Here is a 19,753-nt window from a genome sequence, read left to right on the forward strand (position 1 = left end):
ACCCGTAGCGACTGCTTAGTGGTCAAACCTGTATAAATGTGAAGCAGAACTGGTGAAGTAAAATGGTCAAATAAGTCTCTTTGGGTGAATAAATGAAAGCTACACTCTCATGATTTCTCATAACGTCCTTTATTAACCATCCATGAGGATGGATACGGGCTTGTGTGTGGAGCCCTCTCATTACACAAACACAGTCAGTCTTCACTGCTGCCTACCGTCAGCCTGTTTATGCTGCCTTCTATGTTTACCCTCTCTGTTAACATCGCGCTCATTATACTGCGTAGCTGCAGATATGCGTGGAAAACAAGCTGAGAAAAGTCTCTCTTTCTCTCTCTCTCTGTTACTCTCATTCAGTGTCACTCGCTCACTTATTCACACGTTCTAACCAGCAAGCGAGGTCCTGGGTGGGGAAGCCCTCCCCCTTGACAGTTTGTCACATTGTGTCAGCCTGTTGAGTGCCACTGAGAAAACATCACCTCTGCTAATGTGGCATTGTGAACAGTTACAATGTACATTACCACATGGTTGCATGTTGGAGAAACCCTGAGCGAGACCCGAGCGAGAAGTGAAAGGCGGGAGAATGGGCTTTGTGTGTGTGTGGCGGGGGTCGGGGCGGGGAGGGTTTGTGGAGGCGGTTGTTTGGGGACTTGGCACAAGTGATTGCCGCAGCTTCTGGGGTTTGGTGGCTCGGGTGCTAATTGCAGCGTGACCAGTGGGAATAGTTTTTGTCTCCCACAAAGCGCCAGAGAAAAGAGACGTTGCCTATGTAAAAGAAACTACTCACACCCCGTCAATCTTTGCCTGTCCTCAAGCAATTTACCAAGTCACATGCATGCAAACTGGGTTCAGACATTAAAAGAGAAGATGTGACAGTTACACAGATGATCCTTAACTGCCGCTTTTTTGTGAGACTTTGATACCAATCCCTGAGAAAGTAATTCAACCTGTTTTTTCCCACTTTCCTCCTCCACTGAGTCACAGGTCACACTGCAGTCTAATCACTGGAGCTCCCTGTCATGCAAATCATGCAAAACACATTATAAAGTACTTTAAAAATTAACATTTTACATAAAGCACTCCATTTTGCTTAAAGGAATGCATTGACCTTTTAGCAAATAAGCTTTTTAATTAACTAAACTCTGTTTGATGAATCGACTTGCAGTTTCTCATCTGTCTGTTCAGTGTTTAGTGAACTGGTGCTTTTGGGATAAAGCAAAACTGCATAGTTAAAGTAATAGTTTGAGATTTTGGGATATGCTCTCATTTGCTTTCTAGGCGAGGGTTAGATGAGAAGATTTATATACCCTTATATCTGTTAAATATGAAGCTGTAGCCAGGAGATGTTTAGTTTTTAACAGACACATTTGGTTGGGGTATCAGTCTTTGCTAACTCTCACCTAGGAAGCAAATCCAGTCTGTTTCTGAAAATGTTGAACTATTCCTTGAGCAGCCAAGCTACCTATTTCTGTTTTCCTACACCTTAAATAGAGTATATGAGAGGATAATACTGGTAAACTGCAGGTGCTACTAAATGTGTAGGGAGTATAGGCATCACAGTTATAAAGTGAAATGACATCTTCACTGTATCCTTCCACCAACCGATGGAAATCGAAAGCACAGTTCTTGGGAAGTATCGATCGCCTGTGGGCTCTTTTGCGAAAAGCTCTGCTGTCACAACATCCGTAGATGCGATTTGGAAAGGCAGAGAGCATTGTTACTTTAGCATCAGAGAGGGCACCAGACATCAAAGATCAATAAAAACCATTATGGCATTTCGCTCAAAATGTTGAGCGGTGCCTGGAACCAAAACAAGAAAAGTGGGAATACTTGACTGAAGGATCCTCAGAGTGGGGGGGGAAGAGATGGAGAAAAAAAAATGGGAAGAGAAATACATCCCCTCGCGGCTTACGATAATTCAAAGAAGCATAGTTTTTTATGATGACATTTAACGTGACATTTGTCCACATCAATTTCTTAACTTAATTTATTTCACTAAAATAGCAGGTCATGTTGCTAATTTCGCCCTGAATGATGCCTGTAATAAAAACCCTACTGCCTGTTTAAGAGCTGCCAATAAATTCAGCTCTCTCACCCACACAGCTCTGGGGCCAATCTTTCTGTTTGATTAAACTTTGCTCCCCAGTGGTATGAAATATCCAAAGGCACTTAGATTTACAGCCCATTCTGTTAAATTATTGACACCTCACTGCCTTTGCTATCAGTTTCTTGACTAATCCCCTGTTGTTACCTCACTTATTTAAGTTGGTGACTTCCATTTGACTTTCAGTGATTTACTACTCTGGAATGATTCATTACTACTTGATGGCAGTGGCTATGTACATGTTTACATTACGCATGCAATATCTGATAGGCTCATGCTAAGTCTGCCAGTCTATAAATAATTGTCTGTGTTCAACATGAAACAAGCAGCTGTTGTCTTTGAAGCAAAGATACAGCGTGCTGTCTCTGTGATAGATCTAAATAACACGAGCTGTACAGATTGCATGCAGGGAGAGAAAACAAGAGAGATGAAGAGGAGAAGAAAGGCTGAGAAAAAAGAGGGATAAATAAAGGGGTGAGATGAAGGTAGTGTGTAAGGAGGCTCTCAGGCAGGAAGAATGTGTAAGCTCTGTCTGTGGAGTGAGCAGGTTAATTTTTCATGCGCCGGTTTGCAGGGCCTGGACTAGGCAATCCTATAGCTGGCCACGGTTTCCCGAGAGAGCGCTTGTTGGTCGAGGCCCCCAGGCGGGTTTCTTGTTGAAGCTGCCTGTAAATTGCCACCAAACTAGTGAATTACTCCATGATGTGTCACAGAGGCAGCCGAAAGCCCTATAGGCATAAAGCCACAGACTTATGTTTTCCCTCACATTAATTCCTCAGTGACAGCTAGGGCAGCAAATTGAGATGTCTCAGTCAGAATCCAACAACTCCATATTCAAAACAGCTGGTTGCCGTTTCTGCTAGAGTTTCTGGTGGATTAAATACATGAGCGTGCTGCTGCTGGTTTAATTAAACAATGGCAAATCATTTTCCAGAAGATATTGGGATAATTTGTTGTGGAAACATGAATGTCTATACCAAATTTCACGGCAATCCATCCAATAGTAGTTGAGATATTTCAGTCAAAACAACAAATGTCAATTGTCTAATGGTGGTGCTGAGAAAAGGTCAGGGATAATCACTAGAATTCATTATCTGTTAACCACAGATGTCTGTACAAATGTTTGTGTCAATCAGCTGGGCAGATATTTCACAGAATGAGAGTTCACTTTGATCTGCTGGTGGCGATCACCAAAGTCATTAGGACTCACCCTCTGTGCACCATGGGTATCTGTACAAAATTCTCCAGCAATCGATCCAATAGTAGTTGAGACATTTCACTAAAAGACAAAAATGTCAACCTGCTTGTGGCACTACAGGAAAAGTCTTCACCTCGGGGAACCATGAATTTCTGTACTAAATTTAATAGCGAACAGTCCAAAGTAGTGGACTGACTGACCGACCGTAAGACTTGCGCACTCACATTGCCATCCCTAGAGCCACGCTATGGCTAAAAACTACAGCATCAGCTGGGCTAGCTAATGCCCAAAAAAAGTGCAGGGTTGGTTTACAGTGCATGCACCCAGTGAGCCTGGGAGGAAAGTTGAACCAGGAGTCACCTTATTTGTCTCAAGACCCTAACCCAAGACAAAGAAAACCAAACAAACTCAACCAGCAGTGAACAGTTAATAATGCACAGAGCAGTCTGAGTCAGCATGTAGGAGACTAGAGAGTGGGTTCCCTCACAGACCCACAGTAATCTTGCCTTTTATTAACCTTAACCACGGTCTTTCCATGCCCTTAAAGTGTTTTAGCTTCCCAACTCTAACCATACCTTTACCTTAATATATTTGCCATAACCACTTTGCCTGAACCATACTGTGCTCTTGTCATGCACAGATATTGTAGAAAGCGAGAATTTGTGCCACACATTGGCACAATCGACCAATACTGATGTTCTTGTCTGGCAAAGGGTTGCAAGCGCACTCAAACTAAACAGCGGGTGGAACAAAATCTGCCAGTTCAACCATTACCATACCTTAAGAATGCTGAGAGATGGCTTCTACAAGTGATGAATGTGGTCCTGATATACTGACTGTGCACAAATTCTGTTGTGAGACACAACTGAATTTATTTTCTTTCCAGCAGTGTAGGGATTTGTGTCTTACAGCTGTTGAGTGTTCTAGTGTGAAATCTAGGCTTATTGATTTCTGTGGGGCTATGTTCTTTATAAAGGATACGGTGTGTACTTGAAGAGTTGTTTTTTTTTTCTAATTATTGCTTGCTTCAGATCCCTCACCTCTCAATCCCATGTACACAGAACACAGTTCACTCACAGAACTATCTCAATGGAAAATAACCCTTTTACACAAGAAGCACCTTGACCCCAGTGACATCAAATGATGTACCTTATCTTGGTGGCAGAAGCAAAGAAAAACAATTCTGCCGCTTAAACATCATAAAAGCATGACAGGCTCCCTCCCTTTAGCTTCCAGTCCCAGCCGGGGCTAAGCGTTTCAAAGAGGCTAGTGTTTGAATGACTGCGATGTGGGAGCTCAGAGTCTGTAGCTATGGATTAAGCTCACAGCAAATAGTAGCATGGAAGAAACAGAGGTAATCTCTTCCCTCTCCTCCACGGCCCCTCTCACCATACCTGTTCCCCCTTTTTTAATCTCCTTACTGAATTAGTTCCTGTAAAGCTGCTCAAACAGAGAGGGGTTTATTCACAGTGGGTACAGAGGTTAAAGTAACATGAAAATGATACCGTCTCAAGTTCCCAAAAGGTCCATTTGCTCAAAGATTGATGTGCTACTCACCTGGTTATTGTCCTCCAAAGAAACATACAGGTAGAATACACTTTCTGCCTTCCTCAAATTTACTGCTTGGGTGGAAAGTACATGGGAGCGTTCTTAGTTACAGGGCTTGAGCAGCAGCCAGTGATAAGCAAGTCTAACATCTTTGATATTTGCGTATAGATTACACAGTGTGGACTGACGCAGCGGTGTGTATCATAAAAACTTCATCTTACTCACTCACTTACTGCAGTCTCTGGTTTAATCACCTACAATGCTCTGGATAATTTACCCCGCAGCACATGCTGTATTTGCATAGAAGTAGTTCCGTTTTGCATTTTGATGCGTTGCCTTGCAGTTTCACAGAAGAGTCTCGCAGTAAAGGAAAACTCCCACACCTGAACCACCACACTAACTGCCTAAATATTTCACTCTGGCTCTCGCAGCTTTGCTTTCGCTGCTTCTTGTACTGTGAAGATCAAATAATGAGCCAAAAGAATCTTATATGCAACATTTCACACTGGCTGAATATTGTAATTTTTTTTCAGCTCGCAAACCTTCGTGTGAGATAATAAGTAAATCTCTGATATTAATGGTTCATCATCAGTGTTTCTCTCCCTCAGACTCTTACTAATGAAAACTGCAAATAGTCACAATGTAGTTCATAGGCATCTTTTCTTATTAGATCTGCAATAGAATGAGCTGCTGACTTATGAGCATGTAGTTGCATCATACAGGGTGTGGAGTCACACTTTGTCATCTTTTCTGTCATTTTTAGCTGTATTGTTGTAACATGATTAATCCAAAATCTGTTCTGAATGCGGTGTCTTATATAGGTGGCCCTGGGGTTCTGCTACACTATGTTCTACCCATTTAATGGCAGCTTGACAATTTAATGTACATTGTCTGATAAAGTGAAAACAATCTTAACCTGCCATCCTTTATGGCAGGTTCACAGCTCCAGCAAGCTTCCGGCATTCAATCTCAGAGGGAGAGAGAAAGTTTTCAAGTAGGGCTACAACCAACAATGATTTTCAGTGTCATTGATTGATATTGATTTTACAAGTTTCCTCTGAATGTTAACTTTATAGACTATAGTAGTAAGTGTTATTATCAGTTTAAATATTCATTTCTGGGTTTAAATTTTCATGTAGGATTGATGTTACAGTGAACATACTATATTATAGTGTTATAAAGATGAGATGAAAAGAGCAGGAGTTCAGTGGGCTTCATCATTTACAGTAGATATCTTTCCAATTATTTAATAAACTGCACTTAGTTCAGCCACAAATAACACTTTAGAACAAGTTGCATACTATAGTACACTGTATGAATTTAATCTCTTGTAGTGGTTCTCACACTTTTGCATATTAAAGACCTCACAAACTAATAATTTACACCACAGAACCTCGCGGCCCAATTCAGAACATGTTTTTTTTACCTTCATAAAGTAAGAGTAGAGTAGGTGGAGTTATAACAGTAGGGGCAGTGAAACCTATAATGGAAATAATTGTTACACAATACAGTGATTATATAATGTCATTGCCCTCATTTCTACTGTTAGAAAGGAGATAAATGAAGCTGTGCTTTACTTTGCAGATCACTCCCTGGAACTCCATGGAGGTCCCCATGCTGCAAAGTGGGAAACGCACTAACCCCGCTGTAGGGTTTACAAAGCTGGGGCAGGGTAAGCATGGTGACACACACTTCAAATATTTACTGCACACTCCTGACATTTTCACATTAGTCTGACAATGTAACTCTCCACTTTGAGTCCTCTGCTGGTGAACTCATAGAGTTGGGGGATGATGGCCAGAGCCAACATAAGTTGTCAAAACCTGATAGGTGAGTGAGTGAGTGAGTGAGTGAGTGTGCGCCTGGCATTTTCTACCAGTGACAGCACAGCACAGTGGGATATGCATGATGTGGCATCGGCTCTGGCAGACAGACAGACTAAAATAGTGCCTTGTGTGACAAAGTGTGCCCAACAGAGAATGATTTTCTCCAACACCGCCCCCCACCCCCCAGCACCAGTTTCCTTCCTATGGTAAATTGTAAGCCAGAGGTGGCGGAAATACGTCAGTTATGTGGGTTCTCTGAAGCTTGGCTGTGTCTCTTAATTTCGGATGAAGGGAATGAGAGGGGGGAGAGAAGATTTTAATCACTCCTGTCGCTTTAAGGACACTTATCAAAGCCTTCTTATGCGAATAGAAAATACCATGAGCCACCGAGCAACTGAGCAGCCAAGGGACGGACTGGAGTGGATTTATAGGAAACTCAACATTATCTAAACTGGAATAGACCGCTTCGTTGCCTCATGGAGTTTGATTACACACTGGATGGTTGTCTTATTTGGACGGTTCGGATCATTTAGGAAATATTGCGCATAAGTAGCTCTCAGACTTGGGATTCTTTGCCCCTGAAGCGCAGAGAGGAATATGGTTTAAAACTCAACGCGTACGGGTTTATTCGCTCAACCGACAGCTACAATCGATACGTAGCCTACTTGTTCGCCAGGCGTTTTGTTTCGGACGGATAGTATCCCGAGCTCTTTATTTGACAGCCTTGGATCATGGATTGGGGTGGTGGAAAACAACAACGGGCAGCGACATGATTTCTCTGCGCTGTCTGCGGTATGCAGCGAGGTTAGAACATTGCTTGTTATTATTCCAATGCAACAAAAGTTACAAAGCGAGTGTAATGCGTGGATTTTAACTATTTCACCGTTTTGCACCTGCTTTAACGGATACCGCGTCGACATAGTTCAGATTCGTGACAAAATAACGTGTGGATCCGCGTCGCTTTGCACCCTCTCTAATGCCCGAGTGGGATACTTGAACATTTGCTTATCGTAATGGAGATTGGGGAGGTTTATACCCAAGGTCATTGAGTGTTATAAGGCTATATTTGCGTTCTTATTTCCACACACGCAGCGCTGTCTTCACGTTATAGCGCACCCCACGATTCTCAGTTCGGTGTGTGTAATTTGTTGTTACGCGGTGCAGCGGGCGTTTAGGCGAGCACCTTCTGTGGAGTTATATTTATATTTCTTTTTTGACACTGCAAGCTTCCTCCAGCAACATGGATGGGAAATTGAAGCAGGGTCGGAGATGCCGGTCCAAGCGGGAGAGGGTGCGGAGGTTGCGGGAGGCAGGAAGCAGAGACGCCCGCAGCCCCGACCCCAACTCCTCCTGCTCCGACAGGGAGGGACACAGTCCGGGGAGGGACGCCGCCTCCCTGCCCGGTAAAAAGGCGCCGCACCCCGCAGCCGCCGCCAGAGCTCCGCGTCCCCCCCGGCGGAAGAGACGGGAGTCCAGCTCGCAGGAGGAGGATATCATTGATGGATTTGCTATCGCCAGCTTCATCAGCCTGGACCGTCTGGAGGTAAGGTGTAACCGGACCATTACCTGTGTGTGTGTGTGTGTGTGTGTGTGTGCGCTGCATTCTTCATCAGTGGAGTGGTTCTCAAAGTGGGGGTCCTTGAGGCCCCCCACTCACTCACAGGCAACGTGAGGACTAGTCTAATTTGTCTCTAAATTGCTTGAGAGGATGCCAATTAGAGACCGGATGAGGATGACTCTTCTAATCATCTGCTTGTGTAGACCAGATATTCTCAGAGGTTCAGGCCCCCCTCAAGGTGTCCCTGATCAATCCTTGGTTTGATTCTCTTCACACAGGGCTGTTGACAGCTACAGAGTTCAATAAAGTCATAAACGTTTGTACCTGGTTCATGGAGCTAAATATGTTTGGAGTCCTTGACATGAAGGTGTTTGACAACAACTACATTGCACAACTCTGTTTGCAGAATATTACAAGTTCAAGGCTTTGTAAATGAGATGTTAATCATTGGCAGCATATGTTTTGCTGGTGGAAATAAACAGGTGCTGCTGTGTCAGTAGTGGCTCTGGCTTGGACTGTTTTATACTCTGAATCAGGATGAGTTGTCAGGCCACTCTTGACATTTTTGCTCTTAAAACTATAAACTGCCTATTGCACGTTCATCTGACACAAGCTGATGTGCCATGTGCTGATAACGGTTTCTGTCATTGCTATGTAGTATGTCTGATGTCAGAGGAATGATTTCAGGAAGAAAGGAGGTTCTCTGGTGACATCCGCTTATGTCTTTTATGTCATTACGTTCCAAATGACAAATAAAACATTGCTCCCTGTGGGACGTCAGGCTGACTGACAAGGCAGGCCTGTTTTTTTTCCATTGCTCATTTTGAGAATGGTAGCACTACTGTAGTTGAAATATAAATCTCCAGCTTGGATAAACATAGCTAACGTATTACATGCCCTCTGAGGTCTGCATATTTTAAGATGATGACCTAATTTGAAAGCCCATGGATCATACCGCGGGCCACCTCATTTCAATGACAACCTCCCATGTAGGCTTAGCAATGGTATTAATCAGTCATGATTGACTCTTGCCTCCTACATAGTGCTTAGTCAGGTTGGATGCAGATTTGCAGCAAAATAACTGCATAAAATATAAACTAGATGTCCATCCTCATACGTAAAATAGTAGATTTACCCACTTGGAGCTTATCATCAGTTCACCACCTCCCATCTCGCGTCATCAGTGGTTATATAGCTATTCCATTTAGCTTGGCACTTCATGGTGCTTAGAGTGGGTGTGTAAGGAGATATGTCAGGAATAAGAAGTGTGCATGAACCTTAACCACAGAAGAACTATTGTTATCCTGTAATTAATATAAGAAGGGAAACTGACACCATGCACAGTTGGAAAAACTATGGATAGAAATATTACACGTCATATAATCAAACAGCATGATAACAACATGAGTAAAAAGTATGAGATTCCAGGAGCATCATAAAATAGGGGAAACTCCCCCTTTATTACCACAGTGAGGAACACTGCTTCTCTAAACTTGTTACATGTTATTAAATGTGCATAAAATGTGTGTTGGTGCCCATTCTTGTCGATCTGTATGAATGCAGCGTGCTGTGATGTTATATGTGTGAATATTTCTGCCCTTTGTGCAGTGTGACTGCCACTTCTGACAACTGCTGACCGAGAAAGACTTTGAGGATGTCACAGCAGCAAAGTGCTTCTCACTGGCATCTTCTGCAAGCATGCTGGTGTCTCCGCTGCTGTCAGCAAAGTACACTGGCCTATTGACTTCTAGGAATGTTCTTGTGTGTGTGTGTGTATGTGTCTGTTTAATGTAGTTTGAGTAATTTTACCCCACAGTTTCACATCGGTCCCTCCCAACGTCCTGTTTGTTGTTTCAGTGCAGTTTTGTGTTTGTAAAAAGGTTTCTCTTTGGATGCTTTATCTTAATAAAAATGCTGCCTCTTTGAGGGAAATTAAGCTAAACAATTATCTGATTTTTTTTTGTTTTACACATTCCCGAGCAGTAATAGTTTTATTACTCAAGTGCTAAATCCATGTTGAATGAACACAGAGAAAACAGTGTGCTCTGCGTAGGAGCTTAAGTTTCAAGGCTGAGCAAATGAGGTATGATAGGGCTCTATGTGAAATGATACTCACATGCCAGCTACTTGTTGGTAATTGGAGTGATTTGCATGCAAATGGAGTTATTTTATTAAATGATGTTGGTGGATCTGGTGCAGTTACACGAGGGGATGTGCACGGTGGTTTTGTGATTTGTTACTTGATTTTACTTCACTAGACTGTATTTCACTGCTTACTGTAAGTGACAGCAGTCATCGCATTTTGTTTTCAGTTACTAAGTTGCATCACGGCGAATTAAATGCAGTCTTTGAAGCGTGTACCCAATGGAAATGTCTGATGATCGGTCATGACTCATGCTTTCACCTTCTTACTGTATGCTTGAGTGGAGCTCATGACCTACACTACCTGTGCTAATTGCTCATCAATTATGAGGAGGACACAGCAGCATTTGGCAAGGAAATGGCTCTGACCTATTGCATCATGCCCCGATAAGCTCACACACCCTCGGTGGGTGATGCGTGAATTGGGGGTCCTCCAGACCTCTTTGAAGTGACTGATGGCCAGCATGGTTGTCTTTCTATCAAGCCTTACAGTCAGGCTACTTCCTCATCAGCTTTCTGCCAACATCAACATCCCATCCTCCTTGGGTTCAATGAGCCCACATGGCCAACTTACCAATATTTACTCTATCTTGTTTCTTTTAATCTCTATCTAAGCCCTTTGCTGTTCTCTAAAGCACTTTGGGATGAACATGTTTCATAAATCCCCGTCACCTTCGGGTTACTGTCGCCGTCATTTGATTGTCCTATTTTACTCTGTAACTCGTGCACAGCTGCTTCTGTCTCTCCGTAAGTGCCCCAGGTTATGGGTTTCTCCCAGCGCTCTTGGCCTCTAAACACAATCGTTCGGTCGGTGTTGTTGATATTCCAACTCTGTGCTGATAAGATCAAGCTCCCTTGATGAAGGCTTAGACGGTACGGGGGTCGCGCCCGCTCCCGTAACCCGTTTCATTACAGCCCAAAGCAATTTGTAGCTGTGGCCGCATTTGATTACAGTGTGTTTATTTTCTTCGAATCCCCCCATTTCTCAAAGGAAAGCTGCTTACTTACCTGTGCAAATCAACTGTACAAACACAGCTGTCCTGCTTTGTCACGGGCACCTTATTGTGATTAGAGAAATGTTAGGGATGATTCAAAGAGTGTAAGCACAGTCAATCTGCTGTTGTGGGCTTTTGCAAGGAGAAAATGAAAACCTTTTATGTCCAGTTTTGGTGTTTTCATATCTCTTGGAATAAAAATCCAGATCATACATTATTACTCCTGTTATTCATTTGGAGATACCACTAAACATGTTTTTTATTAAATATTACAGTGATCACAAGTTGAGCTCCTGGAATTAGAAGGTTTTCACCTGACAGCAGCGCTATTAAACAATTACCCGCTGTGGCTTAAACCCTCCAGAAGTCTCCCTGTGGGTATCGAACAAGTGAGCAGATAATAAAATGACACAATTATCCATCTGTCACAGTATTAATAAGATGTTTGATTTGCTCCATTTGCTCTGTGAGTGACGTCGTAGTGGCAAATCCCCTCTCGTTAATCCACAATCCTTCTGTTCATCTGCTTTAACATGAATTTACAGATTTGTTTGGGTTTTTCGTTCCGCAGCATGAGTTTCTAAATTCACTCTAATGGGGATTTAGGTTTAGTTGATTTAGTGATATTACAGCAGTGTCAAGGGCAGGAAGCTGAAAAGCCGGGCATTTGGACAAAGAAATTGGTTTCATATATAGAAGCTCTTGATGAGATCTAGAGTCTGTCTCTTTATTTATCCAGGGAATTTCTGTTAAACATGCTTGCTCTTTTCTTCATGGCCCTGTTTTTTTTTGTTGTTTTTTTTACAAACCTACACTAATCATCCTCTGCTGTTTGCTACTGAGCAGCAATATGGGGAAATTAAGTCCCTTGCCCTAGGGGAGCATGACAGTAGTTCTTAGGGAAGCTGTAAGTTGCTGCTTCACTTTCCCACCCATATTTTCCCAGCTGGTGTTTGGATCTAAGCCAGCAACATTCCAGTTACAAGTATGTGTCTTTCTTCATGAAGTGCTCTGATGAAGGGCTCAAACTCGGGCACCTGTTAGAAAGAATTTGATTTTTTCTAACCCTTTACACTAAAATAACTACTCTTGCACCTCCATAGCTCAAGTCCCATTGCATTCATTACTGGATATCACCATTGTTAGCATTCAGATAGCACCAATGCATAGTAGCAGTCATGAGTACAGCTGACACTCAGGAGCACTCCTCTGGCAAGTGACGACACTTCATGTCAGAACATTACTTTCAAGACAGCTTATAACCACAGTTTCTGAGCTTGAGCTGAATTTGATCCTTTCTTGACACGAACAGGTCTTAGGTCGTTTATAAATCCCATCTTTTTCTTCTTCTGCTGCTCTGCATCTGATTGCAGGTTGGGTGCAAGCTGATACTGACACTCAAAGCCACAGCAGTTGCCGCTGTAGTAAGATGTCTTGCTTCCATGGTAAGGCAGCAGATTTGTTGCAGGGGTTGCAGCAATCTTGCTTCGTGTTTTCTCTTTCCCCCGACGGTGATAGTGCTGTGCATCATATGCCGGCACTGACAAACAACTCCAGCTTTAATTAACAAGGCAGCCCCCCGAGGCTTCGATGCTCATTGGCTGACGCATCCCACGGAGAGAGCTTTCTTAAAGCCAGTGGGACGTCCCCCGGCCCCGGCTCTCTCTTAACTGTCACACACTGAAGGCAACAGCATGGCTGATAAATGCATGGTCACATTCACAGGCCTTCCCTCGCTCACACACACACAAACACAGGATTGAACCTCCACTGTGCATCTGTCCAAGCCATCAACCACTGACCTAAATATATCCACCCAAGGAAGGTTCTGGTGTGTTCATGTGGATTTGGAAGCATGACACAACGACTCTTGTATTCAGGAATGGGGGATTTATGACACACAAAATAAAAGGCAACAGGAGGAAAAGCTTCAAATGGCAGAATTCCAACAATTCAAAATTTAAGAAGGTGGTCGAGGCCAGTTTAGAAAACAGATGCAACACACATAGGTAGGATGTTTTTGTGCTGCATCAAACTGTTATTTTCTCGATTGATCGATTGATTGTTATTAATACACTAAGGTACACTAGTGCTAAGGAAGGTGATGTATAAATGCAGTACAACCTTGAGCTGGGTATGATACCAAAACGAGCAGCAGTATACAAAAACTTTGCGTTACATAATTCAGGACAGACACCACAAGTAAACGGAAATGCAGAAGCGTATCCTTTGGAGTTTGTGGGTACTATTAGCACCATGGAGCGATGTTGTGACAAGTGGGTTCTTGTTTTATTTGTATCGTGGATGCACGCAAGGACACACATGCACAAACTTGAGCACGCAGGCGATACGCTACACATTCCTGCCACGAGTATCACGCTATTCCACTGATCGACAATTTGTGGCGGTAACAAAGCGTGGCAATGGAGGGTGGCAGTGGCACAATGGATAAGATACGCCTTTGGTGTGAGAGACCCGGGTTAAATCCCCCACTGTGACCCATCCACCATTGTGTCCCTGAGCAAGACACTTAACCCCTAGTTGCTCCAGAGGCGTGCGACCTCTGACATGTATAGCAACTGTAAGCAATTGGATAAAAGCGTAAATAAATGTAAAGGCAGTGAAGAATACTGAAACTTACTGATGTTAACCATTCAATCGGTACCAAAAGCCTTAGTAGGCACCAGGCAGAAAAGAGATGTCTGTATCCGAGGCTTTCAGCTCTGGTATATTTTTTGAAAGGTAGGGGGATAAATGCATGCTGGCCCCGAAGGGTCCTTTTTGAAGCGCTGTCAGTCGTCTATTTTGAGGTTTCACTCCACAGTCTGAATGTACAACCACTACAAAACCTCCGAATAAGAGCCTCTTTGTTTTCAGGTACCATGACTCATGAGGAATTGCTGAAATGTGCAGACAGAACAACATAGCTGACACATATTAAGTGGCACATAAAAGCACGTGGGTAGCTTGTTGTAGGCATATATATCCATTTCCTGCTTGTCGTCCCGAGCCGTCCTCCATCTTCCTGTCTCAGTGTTTTCATTGCGGTGAATGACAGGATGTAATTATGCTGTGATTAAGATGCTGTCTCCGAGCCTGCGATGGATTAGGAGCTGCACTGTTAGAAGGTTCCCCGGTAATTATACACTGCTGATTTGTCCCCCTTCTTTGCCTTTCATAACCCCTCTCCGGTTCCTCAATTGCTTGATTAATGCGTGTTACTAAACAATGTTAACAAAATACATTTCATTTGAGCAGTCTGAGTAAAAGAAATAATTTGAAGATAACTTCATAGTAATCATATTTGTCATTGAGCTGAGGTATTTTCCAGCCCTGTGATTTTGGTTAATATATAATGGCATACTTGGCCGCAGAAGCTCTGTATGAATGACTAGCAGAGGGCTGTGAAGGATTTACAATAAAAATAATGAAACCTAAATAGAGAGGGCACTCTTTAAGTGGCTCATTAAGTAATGGCTGTTTTCCTTTTCAGCCGCGTCCTTCGCTGACAGAGAGCAAAGAGAGGGCTCTGAAAGCCTGGCTTGCTTCAACCTTCAAATCATTTGAATCCCTTTTCAGTATTTTGTGTGCACGAGAGGGTAGGTTATTTTTTTCCAGTCTTGCAGACTCAGATTCAGCACAAAGGTCTGTTGACTGATCATGTGTGGGGGAAAGTACTAACAATGATTTTAACAATGCTGTCTTGGGAACCAACATGCTCCTATAGAATAAAGTGGCGCTAGCAAACAATGTATTGGACCTACAGGGTTTGAGCCAACCTCCCTGTGTCCAATTGTCCCCATAAAATCAAGGGCAGGATCAACACTGTCAGCAGGCTTCTCATTTTTAGATTTTATCAGCTGTGTGAACATTTATTTTGTGAGTTAGCCAAACTACACAATGAGCCATTGGCTGTTCCCTAGTAAACATGCATCTCAAGCTAGTTTCTGAATGTTTAGGACATGAAATGCCAATCTGCATCCTTTTGATATTTATAAAGTTAGTGAGGATTGCTAGATTATCAGTAGGGTTGGGCCGATAGATGATGCCAGACGTGATTGTAAAACTCCCGCCCATTATACCACACTGTGAAAGCAGGTTTTAATGACCACGAACTATCTTCATATTGTTTTTAAGTATGCTTTGCACCTGCCTCGGAAATCGCTTCTCCCCACACCCTGACACACTCACACACACCTACACTTCAGGTAAGCACCCCGGCTTGCCTTTTGTACACATCACCCAACCCTAATTGTCAGTGTCATAATGACTATCAATATTCATCATCCAGCTCCGAAACTCCAAAACGTATTTGGCATACCTCTGGTTTTAGGCTATTTTAAATGGCTTCAGCCTGACTTGTAGCTGCTAACTTGCTATCTTTTCACATTCTGGACCAACACTACTTTGAAGAAATGAAGACTGTGTAGTATAGTTGCATAAACAGAGACTTTTTGTGGCAGCAAACACAACAGTTACCTGTTTACCTTTCAGTAACTCTCATACTGTAACATGAGCTTATCTACACACTTTATGGCTGACTAAAGTTACATAAACCCCTCCACACACCAGGAAAGACTCACTTTCACAAATCTGCTAGAGTCAGATTCTTCAGAAAGCCACCTTCCTTAAAGTGGAAGCCTAAGCACGTAACACGCAGGTGCAGTTAGGATGTGGACATTTTGAAGTAAAATAGTCCCTGTCAGTTTTTCACAATTACAACTAATATTTCAGATATAAAGAAAATTTTACTTTTCCAATAAAACGTCTTCTGTCTTATTTTACTTTATCTAAGCTTTTGACGTGTACCACCATATTTATTAACCCCCTTCTGTATAATTAACAAGTATTTGTTTAAAACATTATAATCCAAAACAAAGTGTCCTCACTAGCTCAAAAGGTGAATAGTTTGCATCCCTAAATTACTTTGCTTACCTCAACTCCCCCATATTCACCACCGTCCTTTCTTTTCCTAAACAGTTTTTCAGACTCACCTGAAAATCTAAATATAGTGTACAGGACAAAGTTGTGCACTTGTTTAGTCCAATCTTGTGTCTGATGTTCTCAACACTGGACAGCTAGTAATGACACTCGGCTAATTAAAATTACTCCCTATGAAGCGTTAGCTAAATTTATAGATGCTCTTCTGCACAGGGGAGATGTTCTTCACTTTTCCAGCAGTTGGGAAACAACAGACAGACTTTTCTTAGTCTTGAGAAGCTGCTGCATTTATTAACTAACACACTGTAGCCCACACTGTACATTTGCTGCCAGTATGACAACTCACTGCTAATATTTGCCTTTGCTCCGCTCACTTTCACCGTCACTTTCTGCCCCTCGCTCTCTCACATTCGCTCAACCACACACTCGCTACGCACACATATTACGCACAGCCTTATTCCTTAAAAGGAGTTATGCTACTCTTACAACAGTACATTTCACGTAGATAAAGAGTAAGAAGAGGGAGCTAGCCAAGCGTTACCATGCTTGCGCAGTGTGTGACAGAAAATTCTAATTAGCTTCACTGATAATGATAGTGTGAAATTTTGGTAGTAGTGATATGGCGCCCCTTCATGAATGAATATAGGGGAAACACTGGGACCTCGTTTTCAAAGCCATGACTCATGCAGTCATGACAATCCTGCTGCATGTTTTCTTAATAGATCGCTCTTGGTGTGAAAGCAATTAGATTTAACAGTGGTTGACATGCTCTTCTGCTACCGACACTCACTACCAACACCAGCTCTGAGGGGAATAGTCTTTATAGGCCAAGTGATGCCGACAATAATTGCTCAGCACTCAGCTCCCCGTCTGAAATAAGATACGGTGAGATGTTAGTCTGCAGTTTATTACAGCTTATTGTTTGTTGGTATGTTGATTGTATTCACAGCATTTAGCCTTTTCTGTGTGACTGTGTTTATGTGTGGGTGCAGGCAAAGCCAAAGAAGGACCGTTTCAGTTGTTTGTGTGATAGCTTTGGCAGCCATATAACAAGCTGTGGCCAAGATAATAGAGCTTAGATAAGAGGGCAGTTATGCAATGTGGAATTTCTCTCTTTCACATTTCTACTTGTGTTCCATTCACTGTCTGGATGACATTTCTCTGACAACTCTGGGCTGAGCTGCCACACTCAGTTTTCCTATTGAAATGAAGCACCTTGTCGTCCATCCGCACTTTGCTCATGGAATCAATGGCTTTTTTTGGCAGGTGGAGTATATGAGGGGGAGTTTGTCACTGCTGATGTACTGTAGCTGAAGGGCCGTCAGTTTGTCCCGGTATCAGGCTTATTACTGGCCTTTCACTCAAATGTGTATATAAGCTGAACATTGTTATCCAATTTGAGATCAGTACTTCACAGAGATCCTTTTAACTTGATTGATTGAAACTTTTTAACCATAATGTACATACTTATAGAACGGCAGTTCTTGTTTTGTTTTCACTGTGGAAAGAGTCATCTGGGCTTGTTCTCTTATCCCGAGGTGCTGAACTTAGTGCTTGTATTAAAATTGTTTTATCTTTAATTTATCACACACTGGTCATTAACATGAAATAATAGGAACAGCTTATTACAATACCCACATACCATCTGTATATTGAACAAGTTGTGGGCCGCTGTAATCATTCCTCTTGTCCACACTGGCTGTGAAGCAATATCACCAGAGCGCCTACACTGCAAGAAATAGGGCACAAAATCAGCAGTCCTCCGTCTGTGAAAAACACATGAATTTCTTTCCAGGCATAAAACACCAGCAATAGAGTTGCAAAGTAGGAGTGGAGAAAAGAGGTAAAAGTCCATTCATTTTTCCCACAGACAATGATGGTGGAATCATCAGTACCAGATTACCAACTGAGTTCTTTGATAACAAGGTACACACTTTTGAACATGATCATGTAAGTAGAGAAGTTAAATATAAAGCCCAGTGTGTTTCGATAACAAACATCCCATCAAGAGTTAAAATGTTGTTACGCTCTCTGCTGGCAGCAGAGCTTAATTTTAAGCTTATGAGAAAACTGTTAGTAAACGATCACCTTGGATTCTGTGTTTGGATGAATCCAGCAACAATGGCGCATGTGTTTTGTTGTCAACTGCGGCAAAATAGTGTTTTTTTTCACGACACCTCTGGCTTCTTCTCCATAACAACGACGGCCTGGGCTCATGGGTATTCAGAGCCGTCCGCTATTGATGGAATGATTTCTCAGAAATGAAGTTGAAATAATGAAAACACAGACTTACTGTATATGATTGTAACTTATCTGCAAGAGTCCCACATTTCTCTGTTAAGGTTAAGGATGGGGAAATGTGGGGCTTCTCCTACTTTGCGACAGGACAAAGCCAACCACTCACTTTGGTTAACTCATATTATCTGTGACTGATCTATGAAATGTACAGACCACGAGAATATTATCCCGTTATCACGAGAAAACGGAGTAAAATAAAGGTATGGCTCGATGGCCGCTTAGGGCTTCCATAGAAATGCATGAGCTGTTGATTTTGTCCCCCATCTTTTTCTACAAAGTCACTTCATGATTTATATGGAAAAGGAATGATTCAAGAAGGCTATTGTATTGAGATAAAGTTAGAAAAAAAACCAAGCCTGTTGTCTTTTTTATTATTCCTGCTATTATTTTTGTAGTAGAATTAGAAGTTGCAGTGATGGTTTCACCCTGGGTTTCAGTGGAGAGTTTCTTGTGGTCTACATGCTGTTTTAGAAGCTTTTTGACCTTGCCAAGATTAAATTATAGGGGAAACACTAAACCCTTCTGGATCCTTTTTATTAGGTATTTACTTGCCAGTTCAAAATGTCATTTAATTTAATATGAATATAGTATGTACAATAAGAACTTCCACAAACGTGGGTGTTGGAATTCAGGTCCCCATATCGGTCAGCCCTTTGTTCAGGAAGCAGATTTTACACATCACTTTACCTAGAGTTTGTATGCTTCTGTATATCATCAGTTTTTAACAGGATAGACCTGTTGCCAACTCAGACAGTCCTCACTTTATGAATCCTCCGAACCTCTATGAAAGTCAATGTTGCGGCTGTGTGCTCAGCAGAGTGAAGAGGGTGAATGTGTTAAATATAATGGGATATATAATAAGGCATATGTAACATAGCCACTGCAGTAAAACCTGCAAGGGCAAGACAAGCTCCGTCACCCACAGTGAGATCTGGCTGACAGATCTGCCAAAGAAAAGTATCGTCAGAGTTTGTCTCCTCTACTCTCTGTCCCTGTCGATCACCTCACACTGACTGCCTTTCCTCCTTCCTTATATACTGTACAGACAGCACACACATCCCCTGACGGCTTCTTCCTTTTTTCCCCTTTTTAGCCTGCAGGTTGTTTACTCATAGATCAAAGGCAGTAAAATGCATCTGCTCCCCT

The 19,753-nt window shown here is 42.4% G+C and overlaps 1 protein-coding gene across 11 annotated transcripts in view; it reads left to right on the plus strand.

Annotated features, from left to right (window-relative positions):
- The window catches only part of fbrsl1 (fibrosin-like 1), a 376,696-nt gene that overhangs the window by 84,270 nt on the left and 272,673 nt on the right, over positions 1 to 19,753 (plus strand). For 10 of the 11 annotated variants that reach the window (XM_038704691.1, XM_038704683.1, XM_038704684.1 and 7 more), the window contains exons 2-3: positions 6,432 to 6,519; positions 7,900 to 8,216. In XM_038704691.1, the coding sequence (XP_038560619.1) occupies positions 6,450 to 6,519; positions 7,900 to 8,216 (387 nt within the window). In that variant the 5' untranslated portion in view covers positions 6,432 to 6,449. Of the gene's footprint in view, positions 1 to 6,431; positions 6,520 to 7,899; positions 8,217 to 17,500; positions 17,576 to 19,753 lie in introns of those variants that run through there. The other variant, XM_038704690.1, reaches the window with a different exon arrangement.

This window comes from Micropterus salmoides, unplaced genomic scaffold (assembly GCF_014851395.1).
Source record: "Micropterus salmoides isolate LMB-PRFRI ecotype aquatic unplaced genomic scaffold, ASM1485139v1 Ms_hic_scaffold_7, whole genome shotgun sequence".
NCBI lineage: Eukaryota > Metazoa > Chordata > Actinopteri > Centrarchiformes > Centrarchidae > Micropterus > Micropterus salmoides.